The 20656-nt window shown below is 44.7% G+C and overlaps 1 protein-coding gene across 13 annotated transcripts in view; it reads right to left on the bottom strand.

Annotated features, from left to right (window-relative positions):
- Positions 1-20656, bottom strand: part of TNFRSF19 (TNF receptor superfamily member 19) — a 131706-nt gene that overhangs the window by 56316 nt on the left and 54734 nt on the right. For all 13 annotated transcript variants that reach the window (XM_043504303.1, XM_038388962.2, XM_038388983.2 and 10 more), the window contains one exon: positions 11125-11210. In XM_043504303.1, the coding sequence (XP_043360238.1) occupies positions 11125-11210 (86 nt within the window). The remainder of the gene's footprint in view (positions 1-11124; positions 11211-20656) is intronic.

Here is a 20656-nt window from a genome sequence, read left to right as displayed (position 1 = left end):
TTCACATGCTGAAATGTGACACAGAATTTGTGAACATTTAGTTGTGAATAGTTACAATATAACAAAATCTTTTCTCTTAGCTAATTCTTTTTTGAACCCAGTTATACTTCTGACCTTCACATCATCTCCTGTCAATGAGTTCCACAAGTTCTTGTCATAGCCTCAGAGGTTAAAGAGAACAATTTCCCCCCTCTTCCTTGTAACAATCTTTTATGTACTTTAAAACATTTCTCATGTCCCCTCCCAGTCTTCTCCAGACTAAACAAACCCAATTGTTTCAATCTTCCCTCACAGGTTATCTTTTCTAGACATTTAATCATTTTTGTTGCTCTTCTCTGGATTTTCTCCAATTTGTCCACATCTTTTCTGAAATGTGGCACCCAGAACTGGACACAATACTCCAGTTGAGGCCTAATCATTGCAAAGTAGATCGGAAGAATTACTTCTTGTGTCTTGCTTACAACACTCCTGCTAATACATCCCAGAACAATGTTTGCTTTTTTTTGCAACTGTGTTACACTGTTGACACATATTTAGCTTGTGATCCACTATGACACTCCAGATCCCTTTCCACAATACTCCTTCCTAGGCAGTCATTTCCCATTTTGTATGTGTGCAAGTGATTGTTCCTTTCTAAGTGGAGTACTTTGCATTTGTCCTTATTGAATTTCATCCTATTTACTTCAGACCACTTCTCCAGTTTGTCCAGATCATTCTGAATTTTAATCCTATCCTCCATAGCACTTGCAACCCCTCCCAGCTTGATATCATCCACAGACTTTTAAAGTGTATTCTCTACAGCATTATCTAAATCACTGATGAAGATATTGAACAGAACCAGATATTGGACAGAACTGATCTCTGCAGGACCCAACTTGATATGCCCTTCCAGTTGAACTGTGAACCACTGATAACTACTCTCTGGGAACGATTTTTCAACCAGTTATGCACCCATCTTATAGTAGCTCAATCTGAGTTGTATTTCCTAAGTTTGTTTATGAGAATGTCACATGAGACAGTATCAAAAGCTTTACTAAAGTCAAGATACATCACATCTACTGCTTCCCCCAATCCACAAGGTTTGTTACCCTGTCAAAGAAAGCTATTAGGTTGGTTTGACATGATTTATTTTTGACAAATCCATGCTTACTGTTACTTATCACTTTATAATCTTCTAGGTGTTTGCAAACTGATTGCTTTATTATTTGCTCTGCTATCTTTCTGGGTACACAAGTTAAGCTGACTTGTCTAATTCTCCAGGTTGTCCTTATTCCCCTTTTTATAGACTGGCACTACATTTGCCTTTTTTCTAGTCCTCTGGAATCTCACCCATCTTCCATGAGTTTTCAGAGATAATCACTAATGGCTCAGATATCTCCTCAGTTAGGTCCTTGAGTGTACTAGAATGTATTTTATCAGACCCTGTAGACTTGAAGACATCTAACTTGTCTAAGTAATTTTTAACTTGTTCTTTCCCTATTTTAGCCTCTGATCTGACCTCATTTTCACCGGCATTTATTACGTTAGATGTTCAGTTGTTACTAAACTTTTTGGTGAAAACTGAAACAAAAGAGTCATTTAGTACTTCTGCCATATCCACATTTTCTGTTATTGTTTTTCTCCCCTCATTGAGTAATGGGCCTACCCTGTCCTTGGTCTTCCTCTTGCTTCTAATGTATTTGTAGAATGTTTTTGTTATCGTTTATGTCTCCAGCTTGTTTAATCTCATTTTGTGCCTTGGCCTTTCTAATTTTGTCCCTACATACTTGTGTTATGTGTTTATATTCATCCTTTGTAATTTGACCTAGTTTTCACTTTTTGTAGGGCTCTTTTTTGAATTTTAGATCATTGAATATCTCCTGGTTAAGCCAGCATGGTCTTCCTATCTTTCCTATGCAGTGGGATAGTTTGCTCCTGTGCCCTTAATAATGTCTCTTTGAAAAACTCTCTTGAACCGTTTTTCCCCTTAGACTTGCTTCCCATGGGATCTTACCTATCAATTCCATAAGTTTGCTAAAGTCTGCCTTCTTGAAATCCATTATTTTTATTGTGCTGTTTTCCCTCCTACCATTCCTTAGAATCATGTATGCTATCATTTCATGATCACTTTCATCCAAGCTGCCTTCCACTTTGAAATTCTCAACCAGTTCCTCTCTATTTGTCAAAATCAAGTCTAGAACAGCCTATTCCCTAGGAGTTTTCTCCACTTTCTGAAATAAAAAATTGTCTCCGATACATTCCAAGAACTTGTTGGATAATCTGTGCCCTGCTGTGTTGTTTTCCCAACAGATGTCTGGGTAGTTGAAGTCTCTCATCACCACCAAGTCCTGTGCTTTGGATGATTTTGTTAGTTGTTTATAAAAAGCCTCATCCACCTCTTCCTCCTACTTAGGTGGTCTCTGTACTAGATCCCTACCATGACATCACCCTTGGTTTTTATCTGTTTTTTACTTAGAAGTTCTTTCTAAGCTACTTCTGGTAACTGCAGTGACATATTATAATAACACATTGTTTTCTAAGATGTTTAGTTAGTGCAAATAAAGGATTTTTAATAGGTTTAGTCAACAGCTATTTATGCTTCAGTTGCAAATTCTTATAACTTGCTCCAGGAAATGTGAGAAACAAGTAACTGCACTGGTTCCTCATGTTATTTTGTTGAAGACAGTCATAAATATAAAGGGGAAGGGTAACAACCTTTATGTATGCAGTAACATAAAATCCCCCCTGGCCAGAATCACTTACCTGCAAGGGGTTAAGAAGATCAAATAACCTGGTTGGCACCTGACCAAAGGGACCAATGAGGAAAGAAGATACTTTCAAATCTGGGGAGGGAGAGAGGTTTTGTTTGTGCTCTCTTTGTTTGTTCCCTCTCGATAGAGAGAGAGAGAGAGAGAGACCAAGCAGGTAAACCATCTCTTGAAAAGATAACTTGAAACTATACATCTAAAATTACAGAAATTGTAAGTAAAGGCAAGGAAATGTGTTAGATTATCTTTTGTTTTAGTTTGTGAATTTTCCCTATGCTAAGAGGGAGGTTTATTCCTGTTTTTGTAACTTTGAAATTGAGCCTAGAGGGGAATCCTCTGTGTTTTAAATCTTTTTGCTACCCTGTAAAATTACCTTCCATCCTGATTTTACAGAGATGCTTCTTTTACTTTTTTCTTTCTAATAAAGTTCTTCTTTTAAGAACCTGATTGATTTTAGTGTCCTAAACATAAAAGGTCTGGTCTGTACTTTTATTAAAGGCAATTGGTTGGTATAGTATTCTCAAGCCTCCCCAGGAAAGGGGTGAAGGGACTTGGGGGGATATTTTGGGAAAATAGAAACTCCAAAGCGGTCCTTTTTCTGAACCTTTGTCTAAATCATTTGGTGGTGGCAGCAATACCGTCCAAAGACAAGGAAAGGATTTGTGCCTTGGGGAAGTTTTTAACCTAAGATGGTAGAAATAAGCTTAGGGGGTCTTTCATGTGGGTCCCCACATCTGTACCTCAGAATCCAGAGTGGGGAGGGAACCCTGACAAAGACCATCAACCTTGAGTTGATGGAATAAAAAAATCTCCAGTTAAGGTTTGGGTTCACTCCTGCAGGTTGTGCCAAATAAAGCACTCTTCTCTGCAATATGGTTTTCTGCCCACTAAGGACCAGTGTGAGTCTACCTAAGTTGTCTACCTTAGGCTCCATGTGTAGACTCAAACCTTATTCTCTAATGAAAGGCTAAAGTCGTGTAAACTAAACAATTCAGACAACAACAATTCAGCTGTTTCAAAAAGGACTGATCTTCATTCTTTCACCCATCTGTGAGAATCAACATTTGCAGAAGCTTGTGAACATTCACTAGTTAAGCTATTATATTTACTTTTTTAATCTTTCAACTAAAAGGGCTTGATTTTGAAGGGAAATTCTTGCCTATTTTGTGGTCCTAAACAAACAATGGGAAAAATATATATGAATGGCTAGCTGCACTCTGAGCTCAAGGAAGACAGAGCAATCCATTTCTCTCACCTGCCTCAGAGTTCTTCAGAAAGCAGAATTATTGTTTCAGTATCCTGCTTTCTGACAGGAATGGACTAGGTGGGAAGACAGGAAAGATTATACAACATGAGTGCTGCAGTTAGGATTACTCAACTGGGAAGCTGGGATGTTAATACTATTGCAGGCTTCATTTCAGAAGGCTGTTATGTTTTTCTTTTGTATCAAAAGGGTACACTATAAAAACAGTTGAGGGATCAGTTTTAGTTCTGGCCTGTATTTCCTTGAGGTAAGAGGTTTACCTACCAACTTGTTTATTCGGGACCAAATTATACCTTGAAATATCCTGTGCAACTCCCTTGTTCAAGGTGGTTACTCCAGGTAAGTCAGAGTAGAAATTATTCCTTGTCAAAACTGTACATATAGTCTTGTTCTTATGAAAGACCATATTTTTCTGCAAGAATGTTAACTTATCAAATGCTCAACATTACAAAACTAGCTGAAAAAGATCCAATTTCCTTTCTAGACATACATCATAATTGGAGGGTAATTATTACAACTTTAATAACTTGCTTAGTTTATTCTTGCTATCGTAGAAATCTGACTTAATAGTTTCAAATTTTGCAATTTTGAATAAAAATGGAATTATTCTGACTCAGTCATGTAATATACTGCTCGGAATCTATGACAGAAATCCAGGAGAAGCCAGATTTTAAAAACTTTTGCCTTCAAAGATACTGCCTGAATATCTGGTTTAGTCAGGAAAAATGACCTAGAATACATATTTTACAACAAAAGTCGCTAAAATTAGAGTGGCAACATAATTCATTTGGAAATTTTTCAGAAAGCGATCAATTTATATCTAACCTCTCTGTCCCCACCCTCAAAGGAAACGTGCACAACAGCTTCAAGAGATGAGCTTGGAAGCTTAAATTCATAACTTTTGCTAGACACTAAAAATCATGGACTGAAACTCTATATTTCTGGCTTATTACAACAAGCTATAACCCACGAAACCCCCTCCACCCCTAGCATTTTTTTCCTGCTTTCCTTCCATGAGTGAAGGGGTGTTAACTGTACACTTCACCTTGAATGGTACTTTGAAATATGTTTTAACTACTTACGCTAAACAATCTGTTCCCACCTTGTATTTAGCTGTGACATTCTGAGAACATTTCCCACACCTCAAGAAGAGCTCTGTGTAAACTTGAAAGCTTGTCTCTTTCACCAGTATCATTTGCTCCAATAGAAAATATTACCTCATCCGCCTAGTCTTTCTATTCACACAATAAACTTGATTCAGCATTTTACTTTTTTATAAGGTGATGTCCACACTATGGACCTTACAGTGGCACAGGTGTACCACTGCAGCTGTGTTGATGTAAGGTCTCCCGTATAGCCACTCTATGCTGATGAGAGAGAGCTCTCCCGCTGGCATAATTAAACCACGCCCAACAAGCGGTGGTAGCTATGTTGGTGGAAGAGCGTATCCCACCGACATAGCGCTGTCCACAGCAGCATTTTTGTTGGTGAAACTTATGTCGGTCAGGAATGCATTTTTTCACACCCCCGACTGACAAAAGTTTTGCCGACAAAAGGGCTAGTATAGACAAAGCCTAAGACTTAAGGTAAGATAAAAAGTATCTTGAAAATAATATTTTTTCTTTGGGTACAAACCTACATACTTTTTAGTTTTTGAATTAGACTGAATGGAAGTATGAAGAATGTTTATAAGAAAACCTGGCAAGTTTTATTTTTCTGGAAATGGTGTAAAGAAGAGGACATCGAAGAACTTCAGACACTTGTCAATTTGTTTTGCAAACACAGTAGTTATGTTTCTTATTTAGTTTTGAAAGATTTCTTGATTATTTATTTAAATACAAAGGATAAGAGACGATTACTCAGCCCGTGCAGTAACTGAGGTTCTTTGAGATGTGTGTCTCTCTTCAGTGGGTGTTCCACTTCAGGTGTTGGTGCATCCCTGCACCTTTGATCAGAGAATTTCAGCAGCAGTGAGTGTCTGGGTCATGCATGCATGGTCCCTGTCTCACGGTGCCACTGGTGCCTCATCTAGCGCACGTGTGACCTAATCTCTTCAGTTCCTTCTCTACCGTAGAGTCCAGGATTGAACTCCGAAGTAGATGGGGAGGAGGGGGCGTAGTGGAGCATCCACAGGGACACACATTGTGAAGAACTTCAGTTACTGCACAGGGTGAGTAACCCTCTCTTCTTCTTTGAGTGATGTCCCTCTGGGTGCTCCACTTCAGATGGCTGTAGAGCAGTGTCCCACTTTGGACGGAAGGAGCTTCCGAGTTGCACGAGTGAGTGAAGATAACACTGTTAGTCCTAGCAGTGCATCTGAGCCTAAGCTCTGGACAATTGCTTAGTATTTTGTGAACATATGTTCAGAGGCCCAGATGGCAGCTCTACATAAGTCTATGAGTGAAACATTGTTCAGAAAGGCTACTGAAGTTACTATCAATCTGATAGAATGAGTTCTGATCCCAGATGGGGGTTGCAGGTTCTTTTGCTAGTAACAGAAGTGAATGCATCCTAAGATTCATTTTGATAGTCTTTGTGTGGAGATCGAGGATCCTTTAGAATGTTCTGTCATGGAAACGAAAAATCTTGGGGATTTTCTGAAACGCTTAGTTCTGTCAAGGTAGAATGCTAGTGCATGTTTGATGTCCAGATTATGTAGTTCAGAGTCTTGTGCACTCCTGTGCAGCTTGGGAAAGAATGTTGGGAGATGGATTGGCTGATTTATGTGGAAGAATGAAGATATTTTAGGTATAAATTTGGGATGTGGTTTTAGGATGACCTTGTCCTTGGAAAAAAATGGTATAAGGTGGGTGGGCCATGAGAGCCCCTAGCTCACCCACATGGAGGGCTAATGTAATAGCTACTAAAAATGTCACCTTCATTGAGAGGTGTGTTAGAGAGCACGTCGCTAAGGGTTCAAATGGGGCCTGGTGATGCACCGTAACACAAGGTTTAGGTCCCCTGGTGACATGGGTGCACGTATTTCAGGGTAAACATTCTGAATGCCCATAAGGAAACATTTGGTAATTGGGTGCACAAACAGCGATGTCCCGTCGATCTTATGGTGGAAGACGGTAATAGCCACTAAATATACTTTGATCGAATGAATGGATAGTCTAGACTGTTTCAGCTCCAGGATGTAGTCCAATATCAGTGGCAGAGGTGGGGAAACTGGAGGAGTTTGTTTGTCTTGGCACCATATGGAGAACTTCATTTCTAAAGGTAAGTATTGTGAGTGGTTGATCTTCTACTATTTAGTAATCCGTGTTTAACCTCTTCCAAACAGGCTAGTTCATCATGATGGAACCATATAGGAGCCACGCCTTCAGGTGAAGACTCTTCAGGTTCAGATGGGGTACCTGTCTGGAGTTGTGTGACAGAAGGTCCAGTTGGAGTCGGAGAATGCGTGTTGCACATACCACCATCTGCATCAAGTAAGAGTACGAAGTCTGTCTGGGCCATGTTGGGGCTATCAGTATGACTTTTGCTTTGTCGATTGTATTTTGTGTATCATCCTTGATAACAGTGGTATCCATGGGAATGCATACAGAAGTGGTGCTTCCTGTTTTGGTTTGTCTTTTCTTGGTTGCAGGCATGTAAACGACCAGAGTACAGAGGGTCGCGTGGGAGTCTTTCATCGCCTGGAGGACTTCATCTGTCTTTGCAGGAACAGTTTCTGTCCATTGAACGGGATGTCCTCTACAGTGGACTATATCTCCCTAGGAAACCCCGAAGAATGGAGCCTGGATGCCTGACGCATGACCACCACAGTGGCTGTGGATCTTGCCGCTGTGTCTTTCATGTCTAAGGATGCCTGTAACAGGGTTCTGGTCACAAGATGTCCTTCAGATATAAGAGATTTAAAATGGCCTGTTTTGTCCTCCGGGATATCATTAATAAATTTTGAGTAGTCATTGTGGTCATATTTTCCTAATAGGGCCATGTAGTTGGCAACTCAAAATTGCAGAGTTGCTGAGGAATAGACCTTGTGGCCGAAAACGTCTAGGCATTTCCATTCTTTGCCATTAGGCATGGACCTGTATTGTTGCTATCTACCGTGCTGATTGATGGCATCAACTACGAGAAAATTTGGTGCAGGGTGGGAAAATAGGAAATCCATACCTTTTGACGATCTAGAGATCCCTCTTGAGCAAGTCTTAGAGGAACAATATAAGTTGTTGGATATGCTACAAACCTCGACTTCCAAAATAGCACTCCCAATCAATGATGCACTAATGAAACCAGCCACAACAGTTTGTCATCCCTCTTCAGATAGGTAGTATGATGGCTGGAGTCTGCCAAACTGTTGTGGCTGGTTTCATTAGTGCATCATTGATTGGGAGTGCTATTTTGGAAGTCGAGGTTTGTAGCATATCCAACAACTTATATTGTTCCTCTAAAACTTGCTCAAGAGGGATCTCTAGATCGTCTGCCACCCATTTGAAGAGCTCTTGAAACTGTTTAAAATTGTCAGTGGCTGTAGGTGCGGGAGGCATGATGGCCTCATCTGGGGAAGAGGATGGGTAGCAAAGGATGAGTTATGGGTAGCAAATATATAGTGTCTTGTTCTAGAGCCTCCTCCTATTCCTCAGCTGTGTCCTCAGTGGGTTCTGACTGTGCAGGCTCTGATGATGGTGGAGGGAATCTAATCCCCTCCCTGTAGGGGCTCAGGTGCTGCTGTGATGCCTTCTATAAGTGGCCATAGGTCCCAGTAAGGCCAGTGTGTTGGGAACAGCATAAGTGGATCCATCCATGGGTGACTCTATACCATGGGTGCATGTCTTATCCATAATAATGCCTACGTTGTAGGGGTCCAGAGGTTGGCATTGGTCGGGCAGGGGAAGACTGTCTTGAAGAGAAAACACCTTCTTCCACATCCTCCTCCTCCTCACTGGACAGAGGAGAGGCTAGTGATGAATCAGATATTTCTCATACTGTGTGCCCCAGAGAGCCGTTAGTGCCAAAGAGTTGTGATTCCAGTATCAACAGGACTAAAAGGTCTTTATGATGAAGAAAGTGTTGCAGTGCAGGTGGTTTCATTGCTGATGTATTTGGCACTGTAGGTCACGATGCGGATGGTAAAGTTGTCATCGACGATTGTGTTGTTGCGGATGTGGTCATCAGTGCCACTGTATCTAGCAAAATAGATGGTAGTGGCATTGCCTGTGGTGAAGGTCTCAGTGCTGCTTCCTTAACAAGTGCCAACAGTGCCATGGTGGAGGAGGTAGGCTTGTGCTTGCCTCTAGACTCCGAGTCAGTGTGCCTGCGGTCAGCAGAAGCCATGGTGTGGGCAATGATGAAGGATCCCAGTGCCTCACAGGTACTCAGCTGTGGTGTGGTCGGTACTGAGGAAAGAGACCGAGCCAGAGACTATTTTTTTTTGGTCAGCTCTCTCTGAGGAGAAGTTGCCTCTCTTTTCCTCATTGACTTTTAAAAGAATAAGCCTTACTCTGTGATGAGGGTGAGGTCTCCAGGGACCTTTGTCTAGAAGGGGTTTTCTGGCCAGGGTCTGAAGCCAGACACAGGGACTCTTCCATAAGAATGAGTTTGAGACGCAAGTTTCTGTCCCTTCTAGCGCAAGAATTTAGGTTTTGCAGTGGGCACATTTCTGAGAGATGTACGACTCACCCAAACAGTGGACAGGCGGTCCGATACTGGCAAGGTGTTCCAGAATGAAAGGCAACACTTGAATCCTGGTGATCCAGGCATAGCTTGAATAACTGTGGTTCACCCGTAAGGGTGAGCCCTAACTAATCTAAGGAAAAAGTTTGTTTTTGTTTTTTTGGTTTTGTTTAAGGGCTAGAGCAGGGATGGGCAAACTACGGCCTGCAGACCGGATCCGGCCCCTCCGGGCTTTGGATCCGGCCTGCAGGATTGCCACCCCGGTGGCACCGCGCCGCTCCAGGAAGCAGCCACACCACCTCCCTGCAGCCCCGGGGGGTGGAAGGGAAGGGCATGGGGGGCACGGCAAAGAGCTCCGCACGCTGCTCTTGCCTGTGGGTACCTACCCCAAAGCTCCCATTGGTGAGGAACAGGTTACCATAGCCAATGGGAACTTCGGGGAAGGTACCCACAGGAGAGGGAAAGACGTGGAGCCTTGTGCCCCCCCACCCCAGGAACTGCGCAGGGACATGGTTCCCGTCACTTCCCGGAGTGGCATGGCACGGGGCCAGGGCAGGCATGCAGGGAGCCTGCCCTGGCCCCTGTGCATACCGATGCAACCCCGGAACCACTCTAGGTAAGTGGCGCAGGGCCAGAGACCGAATCCCTCCTGCACCCCGCCCCCCAACTCCCTGTCCTAAGCCCCCTGCCTGCACCTCGCACCCCTCTTGCACCCCAACCACCTGCCCGAGCCCCCTCCTGCATCCCACATCCCTCCTGCACCTCAACCCCCTGACCTGAGCCCCCTCATGCACCCTGCACCCCTCCTTTGCCCCAACCCCTTGCTCTGAGCTGCTTCCTGCATACCTCATCTCCTCCCACACCCTGCACTCTGCCCCCAAACCCCAACCCCCTGCCAGCAATTTCCCCACCCAGATGTGGCCCTTGGGCCAAAAAGTTTGCCTATCCCTGGGCTAGAGTAACAGGTTAGTACCTATTAAACTAAACTACTCTAGATAAACTAGTTCAACACTAAATGAGCTAACTGTGACACTGCTGGGAACTCAGTCTCAGGCTGAGGACAGTTGAGAAGGAACAGAAGGGGTCACGTTGCGCGTGCTAGATGAGGCGCCAATGGCGCTGCGAGACGGGGACTGTGCATACACAACCCAGATGGTCACTGCTGCTGAAATTCTCTGATTGAAGATGCAGGGACACACCAACACCTGAAATGGAGCACCCACAGCATGAAGAAGAAAGAGACAAAAAAAATTAAGTCATCCATATTTTTTTGCAGGATTGGGCTGAATCAAATGGGTTTTGGCATACTATAACACAGCAACTGCACTGAAACAAAAATGTTTACTTTCTTGGTAGCAAACTTGATTACAGAGAAAGCAAGTGGGTCAGTTTCAGCAATGAAAGTACACTTAGCTGAGCTTTCTAGATAAAAGTAGGAAAAAACATACAAGGCCAAAAGTTGGTCCTGTTCCAATTTGAATGAGAACTTACAGTGAGGTTCATAGGGAGGAGGGGGATCTCCACAAGGAACACACTCCATGTCTTGAAAGCCACCAAGCTTCGTCTTCCTGTAAAATCTAAAAGATAAAAGAACAGCTTGTAATTATTATTTTTTTTTATTACAGTAGAGTCTTTACTCCTGGGGGAATTCTGCACTACTGTGAATGTGTAGAATTCATGTCCCCCACAGATTTTTTTTTCTCCATAGAAAATACATTCTGCTAGAGAGATGTTGCAGTTTCTCCTTTCACCCACCAGGAGCTGTTATGGCACCAGAACAGAAGGCAGCTGGCTCAGCCAAGCCCAGAGAGGGACAAGGAGAGGCTTCGTTCCTCACACTCTCCTGCCTGTGGGGCCAGATGAGGAGGCATGGAATATGGTGTGGAGACAAAACAGAACAAGACACGTGGGGCTGCTGGGAGGTCACAGACTGGGATTTAGAAGGACTAGTAGGGGTGCAGGGACACATAGGGACAGGGGCAGATGTGGCTGACTGAATGCGGGAGGCTACGGGTCAACCAGGATCTGCATGGGAGAGGCTCCCCAACTCCCTAATAATTACTCCCCTGACCAAAGGAAACCTGTTCCATACTTTTCCCACCCATATCAAACAACCCTCCAGATTCACTCCCAGGCTCCTGACCAGCAATTACTTCCCTCTCCCTCAGATCCTCTATTATCCCTGACTCCCCCAAGACTTTGCACTGCTTCTGAGGGGTACAGGAAATATGTTTCTGTATTGAAGTTTAAATGAATTATTATTCAAAGTTCTGTATTAATATGCTTACTAAGGAATCTATTTGTCAAAATACATTTCCTGAATCTTTTTTGTTGTCTGTATTGTTACAAATATACTTGCCATCAGGTATTTTGAAATAAATTACCGAAATAATTGAAACTGGTGTGATTATATTGTGTTATTTTGACAAAATATTCAGAATTTTGCAGCATTTTAAAATATTGTGTGCAGAATTTTTAATTTTTTTGGCAAAGAATTTCCCAGGAGTAGTGTCTGGAGGGTCTAACATTATGCTATGCACTGTACAAACATACAGTAAGAGACAGTCCCTGCCCTGAAGAGATTAAATAGAAAAGACAAACTGGGAGAGAAAACAGAAGCAGAAAGGTAAAGTGACTGCCCAAGATCACACTGCTGGTCAGCAGCAGAGTTAGGAATAGAACCCAAGTCTTCTGAATCCCCATTCACTGCACTAGCCGCTGGACCATGATGCCTCTCTCTCTCAGAATAATAATATAATTTCTAAATTATTAGGTACAGTTAGTAGATTTAAAATAAATTTAGGAAAATTTGTGAACCTTTTAGTCCAAATAAATCATTCACATAAGAAATAAAATCTTCTGGAGATCAAATACATTTAGAGCTCAATGTCATATTTTATATAGAAACATAATAAACTTACATGCTGTGGAATACTATTATAGCCATACAGTAAAATCAAAATGGAATTGGTTAATCTACTAAGCATTTCTGTTTTAACTACAACAAACAAGATATTACAAAGAAATTAATATTGACAATATGTTCTGTACTGGATATGAACATTTTCTAGTTAGAGCTATAAAGCATTGTCTGGCTCAGAATTGGAGGACTGCTTACAATATGGCTAGTTTATATAATTAGGTAGAATGATATCTGAAAAGTATTAAAACATTTTTTAAATGGTTACTAACCTTTCCATAACTGTTGTTCTGTGAAATGTGTTCCTCATGTCCATTCCCATGTACTGTTACTGGAAGGTTTTTCCCTCAGTGGTACCTGTTGGGTCAGATCAGCTCCGGCACTTCCTGGAGTCAAACCTTTATGGCGCTGTATATAGGAGCCTGCCACCCCTCTCATTCCTTCTTGCCAGCAACTCTGACAGAGTGGTAGAAGGGTGGGTTTGGGCACCATGAGCAACACATCTTGAAGAACAAAGGTTATGGAAAGGTTACTAAAAGTTTTTGATTCGAGTGCTTGCTCATATACATTCTCATGTAGGTGATTTCCAAGCAAATGCAGGAGGTGGGTTTGGAGTCAATGACAAGTGGACTGTAGCACTGCTCTGCCAAATCCAGCATCATTTATAGCCTGTTGCGTGATGGCATAGTGGGTTGCAAAGGTGTGGACTGAAGACCACGTTGCCGCTCTACAGATATCCTGGATGGTAATGTGTGCCACGAATACCACTGAAGTCGCTTGCGCCATTGTGGAGTGTGCCAACAATGCTGGAGCAGGGACTTTCGCCAGGTCATAGCACATGTGAATATAAGTAGTAATCTCTGAGGAAATTCTTTGGGCCGAGACAGGGAGGCCCTTCATCCTATCAGCCACTGCCATGAAGAGCTGAGTAGTCTTCCTAAACGATCTGGTCCTATCTATGAAGAAGGCCAGCACCCGTCTAGCAAGTGGAACCTCTGCTCCTGGCTACTAGCAGGTGGCTTCAGGAACCAGACAGGGAGGAAAGTGTCCTGGTTATTGTGGAGCTGCGACACCACCTTTGGGAGGAAGGCCGGGTGGGGGTGCAGCTGGACCTCGTCCTTGAAGAAAACCATGTACGGTGGTTCTGAAGTAAGGGCCCTAATTTCTGACACACTCCTGGCCAAGGTGATGACCATGATGAAGGCCATCTTCCATGACAAGTAGGGCAAAGAGCATGTCGCCAAGGGCTCAAACAGTGCCTCTGTGAGTCTCAAGAGAACAAGTTAAGGTCCCAAAGCAGGATTGGCTGTCTCACCTGCAGGTACAGCGTGTCCAGTCCTTTAAGAAAGCGGCTACAGAGTGCGTTAGCAAAGATGGACCTGCTGCTCATGCTTGGGTGGAAGGCTGAGATAGCTGCAAGGTTCACACTAATCAAAAGGACCCCGACAGTCCTTGCTGTTTTAGAGGTAACAAATAGTCCAGAATGCACGGTATTGTCGTTTGCATGGGCAAGATCCCTTTCTGTCCTGCCCAGATTGAGAACCTTTTCCATTTCACTCGGTAGGTGGCCCTGTTGGATAACTTTCTGCTACCTAACATAAATTCCTGAACCGGACTTGAGGATGCTAACTCTGAAGGATTCAGCCATGGAACTTCCAAGCCATCAGGTGAAGGGACTCCTGGCTCAGATGAAGGAGATGTCCGCAGTCCTGGGAGATCAGGTCTGGAAACAGCAGTAGGATGATTGATTTTTTGACCGAGAGCTCCAGGAGCATGGTGAATCAATGCTGGCATAGCCAGGCCAGTTGTACCAGGATGAGGCTCACTCCATCACCTTTGACCTTCAGCAGGACCTTGTGTATGAGTGGAATGGGTGGGAATGCATAGAGAAGATGGTCCTTCCAGGGGAGAAAGGACACATCTGCGAGTGAGCCTGGACTGTGATTCTCAAAGGAGCAGAACTGCAGACACTTCCTCTTGTACCTTGTCACAAATAGGTCTATCTGGGGAGTTCCCCACCTCTGGAAAATGCCCCTCATGACATCCAAACAAAGGGACCATTCGTGATTGGAGAAGGACCTGCTGAGACGATCTGCTAACTTGTTCTGGGCCCCCACAAGGTAGGAAGCCTAAAGGTGAATTGAGTGGATTACGCAGAACTCCCATAGGAGGGCTTCCTGACATAGGTGAGAGGAGCACGCTCCACCCTGTCTGTTTATATAGAACAGGGGTCGGCAACCTTTCAGAAGTGGTGTGCCGAGTCTTTATTTATTCACTCTAATTTAAGGTTTCGTGTGCTGGTAATACATTTTAATGTTTTTAGAAGGTCTCTCTCTATAAATCTATATTATATAACTAAACTATTGTTGTAAACAAAGTTTTTACAATGTTTAAGAAGCTTCATTTAAAATTAAATTAAAATGCAGATCTTATCAGTTTAGTGCAGTGGTTCTTAACCTGGGGTGCACGCACCCCTTAGGGGTGTGAGACATGCGAGATTTTTTTAGAAGGTAAATAATCGAAAACCCAAATTAAGCACAGGCACATAAGTACAACTACTTTGTTTCATCAAAACTATGTATTTATTAAAATTACACATTTTTTAACAATTACTGTAATATACAAAGTTTTTAAGTTTTCGAGTTTTTAAGCTAATTGTAGTGTAATTTTTGATAAGGGCTGCAGAGCACTGGGCCCAGGCCAGGAGCAGAGCCTTGGGCTGGCTGCCAGTACCCCAAACCAGCAGGAGGGCTGAGCAGGGCCGGAGGCATGGACCCTGGCTGGCAGGGGGCTGGGTGGCTGGAACCCCAGACCAGCAACGAGGTAAGCAGGGCCGGCGGCTGGTATCCCAGACCGGCAGCAGGCTGAGCGGGGCAGATGGCTGGGACCCCGGCTGGCAAGGGGCCAGCGGCAGGAACTCCAGACCGTCCGTGGGCTGAGTGGGGCTGGCGGACAGAACCCCAGACCAATGGCGGGTTGAGTGGTTCAGCCCGCCGCCGGTCTGAGGTTCTGTCTGGCGACTCCTGCCAGCCGGGGTCCCAGCCACCGGCCCCGCTCAGCCTGATGCCAGCCTGGGGTTCTGTTCACCCAGGCAGGCATCAGGCTGAGCGGGGCCAGCAGCCAGGACCCCGGCTGGCAGCAGTGTGCCAGTAAAAATCGGCTCGTGTGCCACCTTTGGCACACATGCCGCAGATTGCTGACCCCTGATATAGAACATCGTTGTTGAGTTGTCTGTAAGCACCAACATATACTTGCCTTCTATGTGGGGCTGGAACATTTGACAAGCAATGCACACCACTATGAGTTCTCTTTCACATTGAAGTGTAGCATGAACTCCTCCTGAAACCAGGGGCCTTGAGTCCTGAGGGCCCCTAGATCAACTCCCCATTCCAGTTCGGAAGCATTGGTGCTAGAGACATCGACGGTTTTGGCCTGCGCAAACCACCTCTGGGGGCAACCACAAGAGGAGGGCATTGAAGGGTGAGCACTTTGTCCAGGCAGTCCTGGCCTGACTGGTACACTGTAGCTAGCCAGGCCTGAAGCAGTCCAAGTCTCAAACTCATGTGCTTTACCACATATGTGCACTATGCCATGTGCCCCAGGAGCTTTGGGCAGGTCCTCGCAGTGGTAGTGGGATGTTTCCTGAGGTTCTCTATGATTGAGCTCAGTGTCTGTAACCTGTCTGTAACCTGGTAAGAGGGAAGGTCTTGGCCTGGATTGAGTCAAGAACGGGCCCTATGAACTCAAGCCTTTAGATGGGGATAAGGGTCAACTTTTGTGCATTCAACAACAGGCCTAACCTCTGGAAGGTTGACAATATTAATTGAATGTGTGCTTCCACCTGACCTCTGGACCAGCCTCTGACCAGCCATTCATTGAGGTAGGGATATACCTGTACTCTTTGTTTTCTCAGAAAGACCACAACTCCACCAGGCACTTTGTGAAGACCTTAGGGGCCATATATAGGCTGAAAGGCAATACTGTGAACTGGTAGTGCACCTGCCCCACAATGAACCACAGGAATTGTCTGTGGCCTGGGACTATGGATATGTGAAAATATGCATTCTTCAGGTTGAGGGCGACATACCAGTCTCCTGGATCTAAAGAGGATAATGGAGGCCAGGGAGACCATGTGGTACTTCAGCTTCTTCATGAATTTGTTGAAGTTTTGAAGATCCAGAATGAGTCTGAGACTGCCATTGGGGATTAGGAAATATCAGGAGTAAACCCCCTTCCCCTTAACTCCAGAAGAACCTCCTCTACTGCTACCACTTGCACGAGCATTTGCACCTCCTGAATTAGAATTTGCTTGTGAGAAGGGTCCCTGAAGAGGGACAGGGAGAGAGGGCGAGGAGGGAGGGCGAGGAGGGGAAGAACTGAATTCCAGAGTATATCCTAGTCCTATCGTGCGTAGCACCCAGCGGTCTGAGGTGATATGGGCCCATGCCCCGATAGAAGTGGGATAGCTGGTCCACAAAGATAGTGGATCCAGGTATAGTTCTGATACGCCATCCTTGGGTGCACCCTCAAAATGCCTACTTGGTGCTAGCCAACTGCCTGGTGGGCTCAGATCCACTGGTTGGAAGGTTGGGGAGGAGGCCTCCTCTTGTAATTCCTGCATTGCTTCCTACCATAGTCCTGCCTCAGTTGTGACTGGTAGAACCAAGGTAATGGTTGCAGTTTGAAATGTTTTCTCAACGGGGCCAGGGTGTGCAGATCCAAAGATTTCAGCACAGCCCTGGAGTCCTTCAAGCTATGCAGCTTAGCATCTATTTACTCAGAAAATAGCACTGTGCCTTCAAAAGGCAGGGTTTGGATAGTCTGAGGCACATCATGATGGAGGCCCAAGGCCTGTAGCCAAGAGGATCTTCACAAAACAACTGCTGAGATGGCTACATCCAGAGATGCCTGCAGGGATATCTTGGCCACCGCCCTACCCTCCTTGACCAAGGCTAAGAATTCTGCTCTGGACTCCTGGGCAATAACTTTGTCATTGCTCCCTAGTATTAAAATCATATTGGCTAAGGAGCACCTGTTGATTTGCAACGTGCAAATGGAGCCCCCTTGTAGCATAGATATTCCTGCCAAAGAGGTCCAGCTTTTTGGCATCCTTAGCCTTCGGGGTAGGACCCCATTTCCCTTGTCACCCTTGATCATTTGCTGCTGAGACTACTAGGTACCCAGGAGGGGAGAAATGTAAAGATATTCAAACCCCTTCAGTGGAACAAAGTATTTTCTCTCCACCCTCTGCCGTAAGTTGCAGAGAGGATGGAGTCTGCCACATGCCTTGACTGGTTCTAAAATGGCACTATTCAGGGCAGGGCTACCAAAATGTCCACCAAGTGTGGGAGGTCTCTGAAACTGAAACCAGGTTTGGGCAACCCTCTTTAGCAGTTCCTGATGGGCCTTGTGGTCAACTCAAGTGAGTGCCCTTGAGGTTCCTGCACCCACCTTGTCCGATGAGGAGGAAAGAAGATCCTAGGACCAATACCGGTCTTTTTTCTTGTCCATTTGCTTCTGATGGGTCCCTTGACACTGGTCCCTGAAGCATGGTACCTGGCTTGGTGCCTTGGTCCAGTCCCTGCATCGTTAGAGGAGGTGGTGGTGGCGGGGCTTTATTCTCCGAAGCCACCAAATAGGACCTCCTTCACTGAGTTCCCTGGGCCTGATGAAAAGCCCACGGAGTCCAAAAGGGCCATTGCACTGGCATTTGCCATTGTGCTGGCCAGCCTGTAGGTGGGAATCCTTGGTTCACATCATCCATTCAGTACCATTGATGCAACCTATTCCGGCTCCTTCTTGAGGCATAGGACTCAGGCTCTGAGTCTGATGCCAAGGATTCACTATGTGAGATGACGGAGGGGCGGTGCCGGATAGTGCCTGCAAGCGGTGCTGGGCTGGGGGAGATAGATGCTGCTGCCTTATTGCCGGCTTTCCTTTGGACGGCACCTGGGGCATCAGAACCATAATTGTCCTTGCCTCTGGTGCTGACTCATGTCTAGATGGTGGTAATGGGAGAGACATCAGATCCTGTGGTGCCTGGAACACCTTAGTTGCGGACAGGAGCACCAGCCCTGCACTCCTATGGCTCTCTGTCGGGGGAGAGTCCAATAGCACTGGACTTGACAGCTCCCTCTCTGGGCTGGAGTCAATGGTGCCACAGCAGCAGTCATTGAGCCAGAGTGGCCCTGGATGGATCTCACTCTGCCAGAGTCTTTATGACTGGCTGGCTTTGGGGTAGAGGAGTGTCCCTTGTCTGTTTTATGCTGTTTCTTGCGCAGTACTGGAAAATGGGAGCAGTGCTGGATGCTCTCCTGCGCTGACTTCCTCTGTACTGGTGAACTGTGGAAGTGCTGGGAGCCATGCGACGCTGACGAGGAGTCTCTTCTCAGTGCCGAGGAGGCCGGGCTGCGGTGCCTGTCCCTCATGGAAGCTGGCACGCTCCTCAAAGAGGCAGAAGTGCTCGGGGCCAAGTGGGAGTGACCCGGCTCCGAGGGATGAAGAGACACTTCCATCAGGAGGAACTTAAGTCTCTGCCCTCTTTCCTTTTGAGTCCGGGGCTTAAATCCTCTACAGATCCTGCAATGATCATGCAGGTGGGATTCACCCAAACACTTGGGTTGAGTGGGGATCACTGAGAGGCATAGGCTTGTGGCAAGCCTCGCACTACTTAAACCCTGGAGACTGAGGCATGCCCCGATGCCGGGGTGGGAAAGAACCCCATTAAGCAGGGTCCTACTCTACACTAACAACTATTAACTAACTGCAAACACTAACTACTAAAATTTTATAACTATTTACAGGAAAAAATACAAAGAAGTCCACTGGGGAGAGAACTTGCAGAGCAAAAACGAGCTGTTCCAGCGATTGTCACAGGCGGAAAGAAGGAAGTGAGGGGGTGGCAGGCTCCAAGGGGCACTGGAGACGACACAACATATACCACTCAGAAAAACCGTTCGGTAATGGTGTACGCAGTGTGTGCACACATACATGGGAATGGACATGAGCAAGCACTTGAAGAAGAACATGCAAAACCTTCAGAAAAGCAAGATGATTCTCTCAAACACAATTCTGTTGTGAACTGTACAAGAAGTGAACTAGAAGGAAATTTATGTTACAAAACTCATCAAAGAATGAATATGAAGTAGCCAAGTCACCCTATGATCCATGTTTCATCTTCACTCCATTCCCTTTTGTGCTGTCACTCATATCATATTTCAATTCTAGACTGTAAGCTTTTGGGGGCAGGGACTTGTCTATTTATTTATTAGGCATTTAGCACATCTGTGGGCATGGTACAAATAAAATACGATAAATCTACAACTTGAATCTGTCACCCATGTTAGAGCTTATTCACAAACAAGCTAAGTAAAGCAAGGCGAGGCAATACACAGGGTTGAAACACAGGGCATGGGGAGTAAGTCAGATGGCTGGGATCAGCAAACAACAGGGATGGCTTTGTGGAAGAACGAATGAACAAAAAATAAACAAAGAAAAAACTCCTGAATGAGACTTTAGGAACTTTGCGCACAATGCTCAGATGCTAGCTATGGTGATGGGCATCAGGATACAATCTTATGACAGATAAGAGAAGTAGCAGAGCGTAAATGAGAACTTCTTAACATGCTTTTGAGACTTAGGTTTTAAAATAACCTGTGCCAGAGTATAACAGCATATAACACCTCAACAGGTTATTTAGTTTTGTTTCAAGCCTTGTACTAGATTTGAATCATGTAAGTTGTGGTTTCTTCAAAGCAACTTCCTGGATTAAATCCTTACTTTGCTGTGACTAGCACACTTATGATCTATCTAAAATAACGCAAAGTACTGATTGTACTGGCACTAAGTTGGTGATCATGTGATTGCCTACAAATCAGACATTTTTTAATATTTAAAAAACCCATTATCGATGAACCCATTAAAATAAAATATATCAACAGCTCAACAAACTAGTATGATGCTGTGATATGAACAAAGGAAGCACACATTAGATAGACTAGAAGGATGTTAAAAGCCAGGATGCAATGGCAATACAGACCATTGCTGAGATGCAAAACTTAACTCTCCTTAACCATAGGCTAAACCATTTGGCTAGTTATGCTT

This window comes from Dermochelys coriacea, chromosome 1 (assembly GCF_009764565.3).
Source record: "Dermochelys coriacea isolate rDerCor1 chromosome 1, rDerCor1.pri.v4, whole genome shotgun sequence".
Lineage (NCBI taxonomy): Eukaryota > Metazoa > Chordata > Testudines > Dermochelyidae > Dermochelys > Dermochelys coriacea.
Note: the sequence above shows the minus strand (reverse complement) of the source record. Positions and strands in the feature narration are given on the sequence as shown.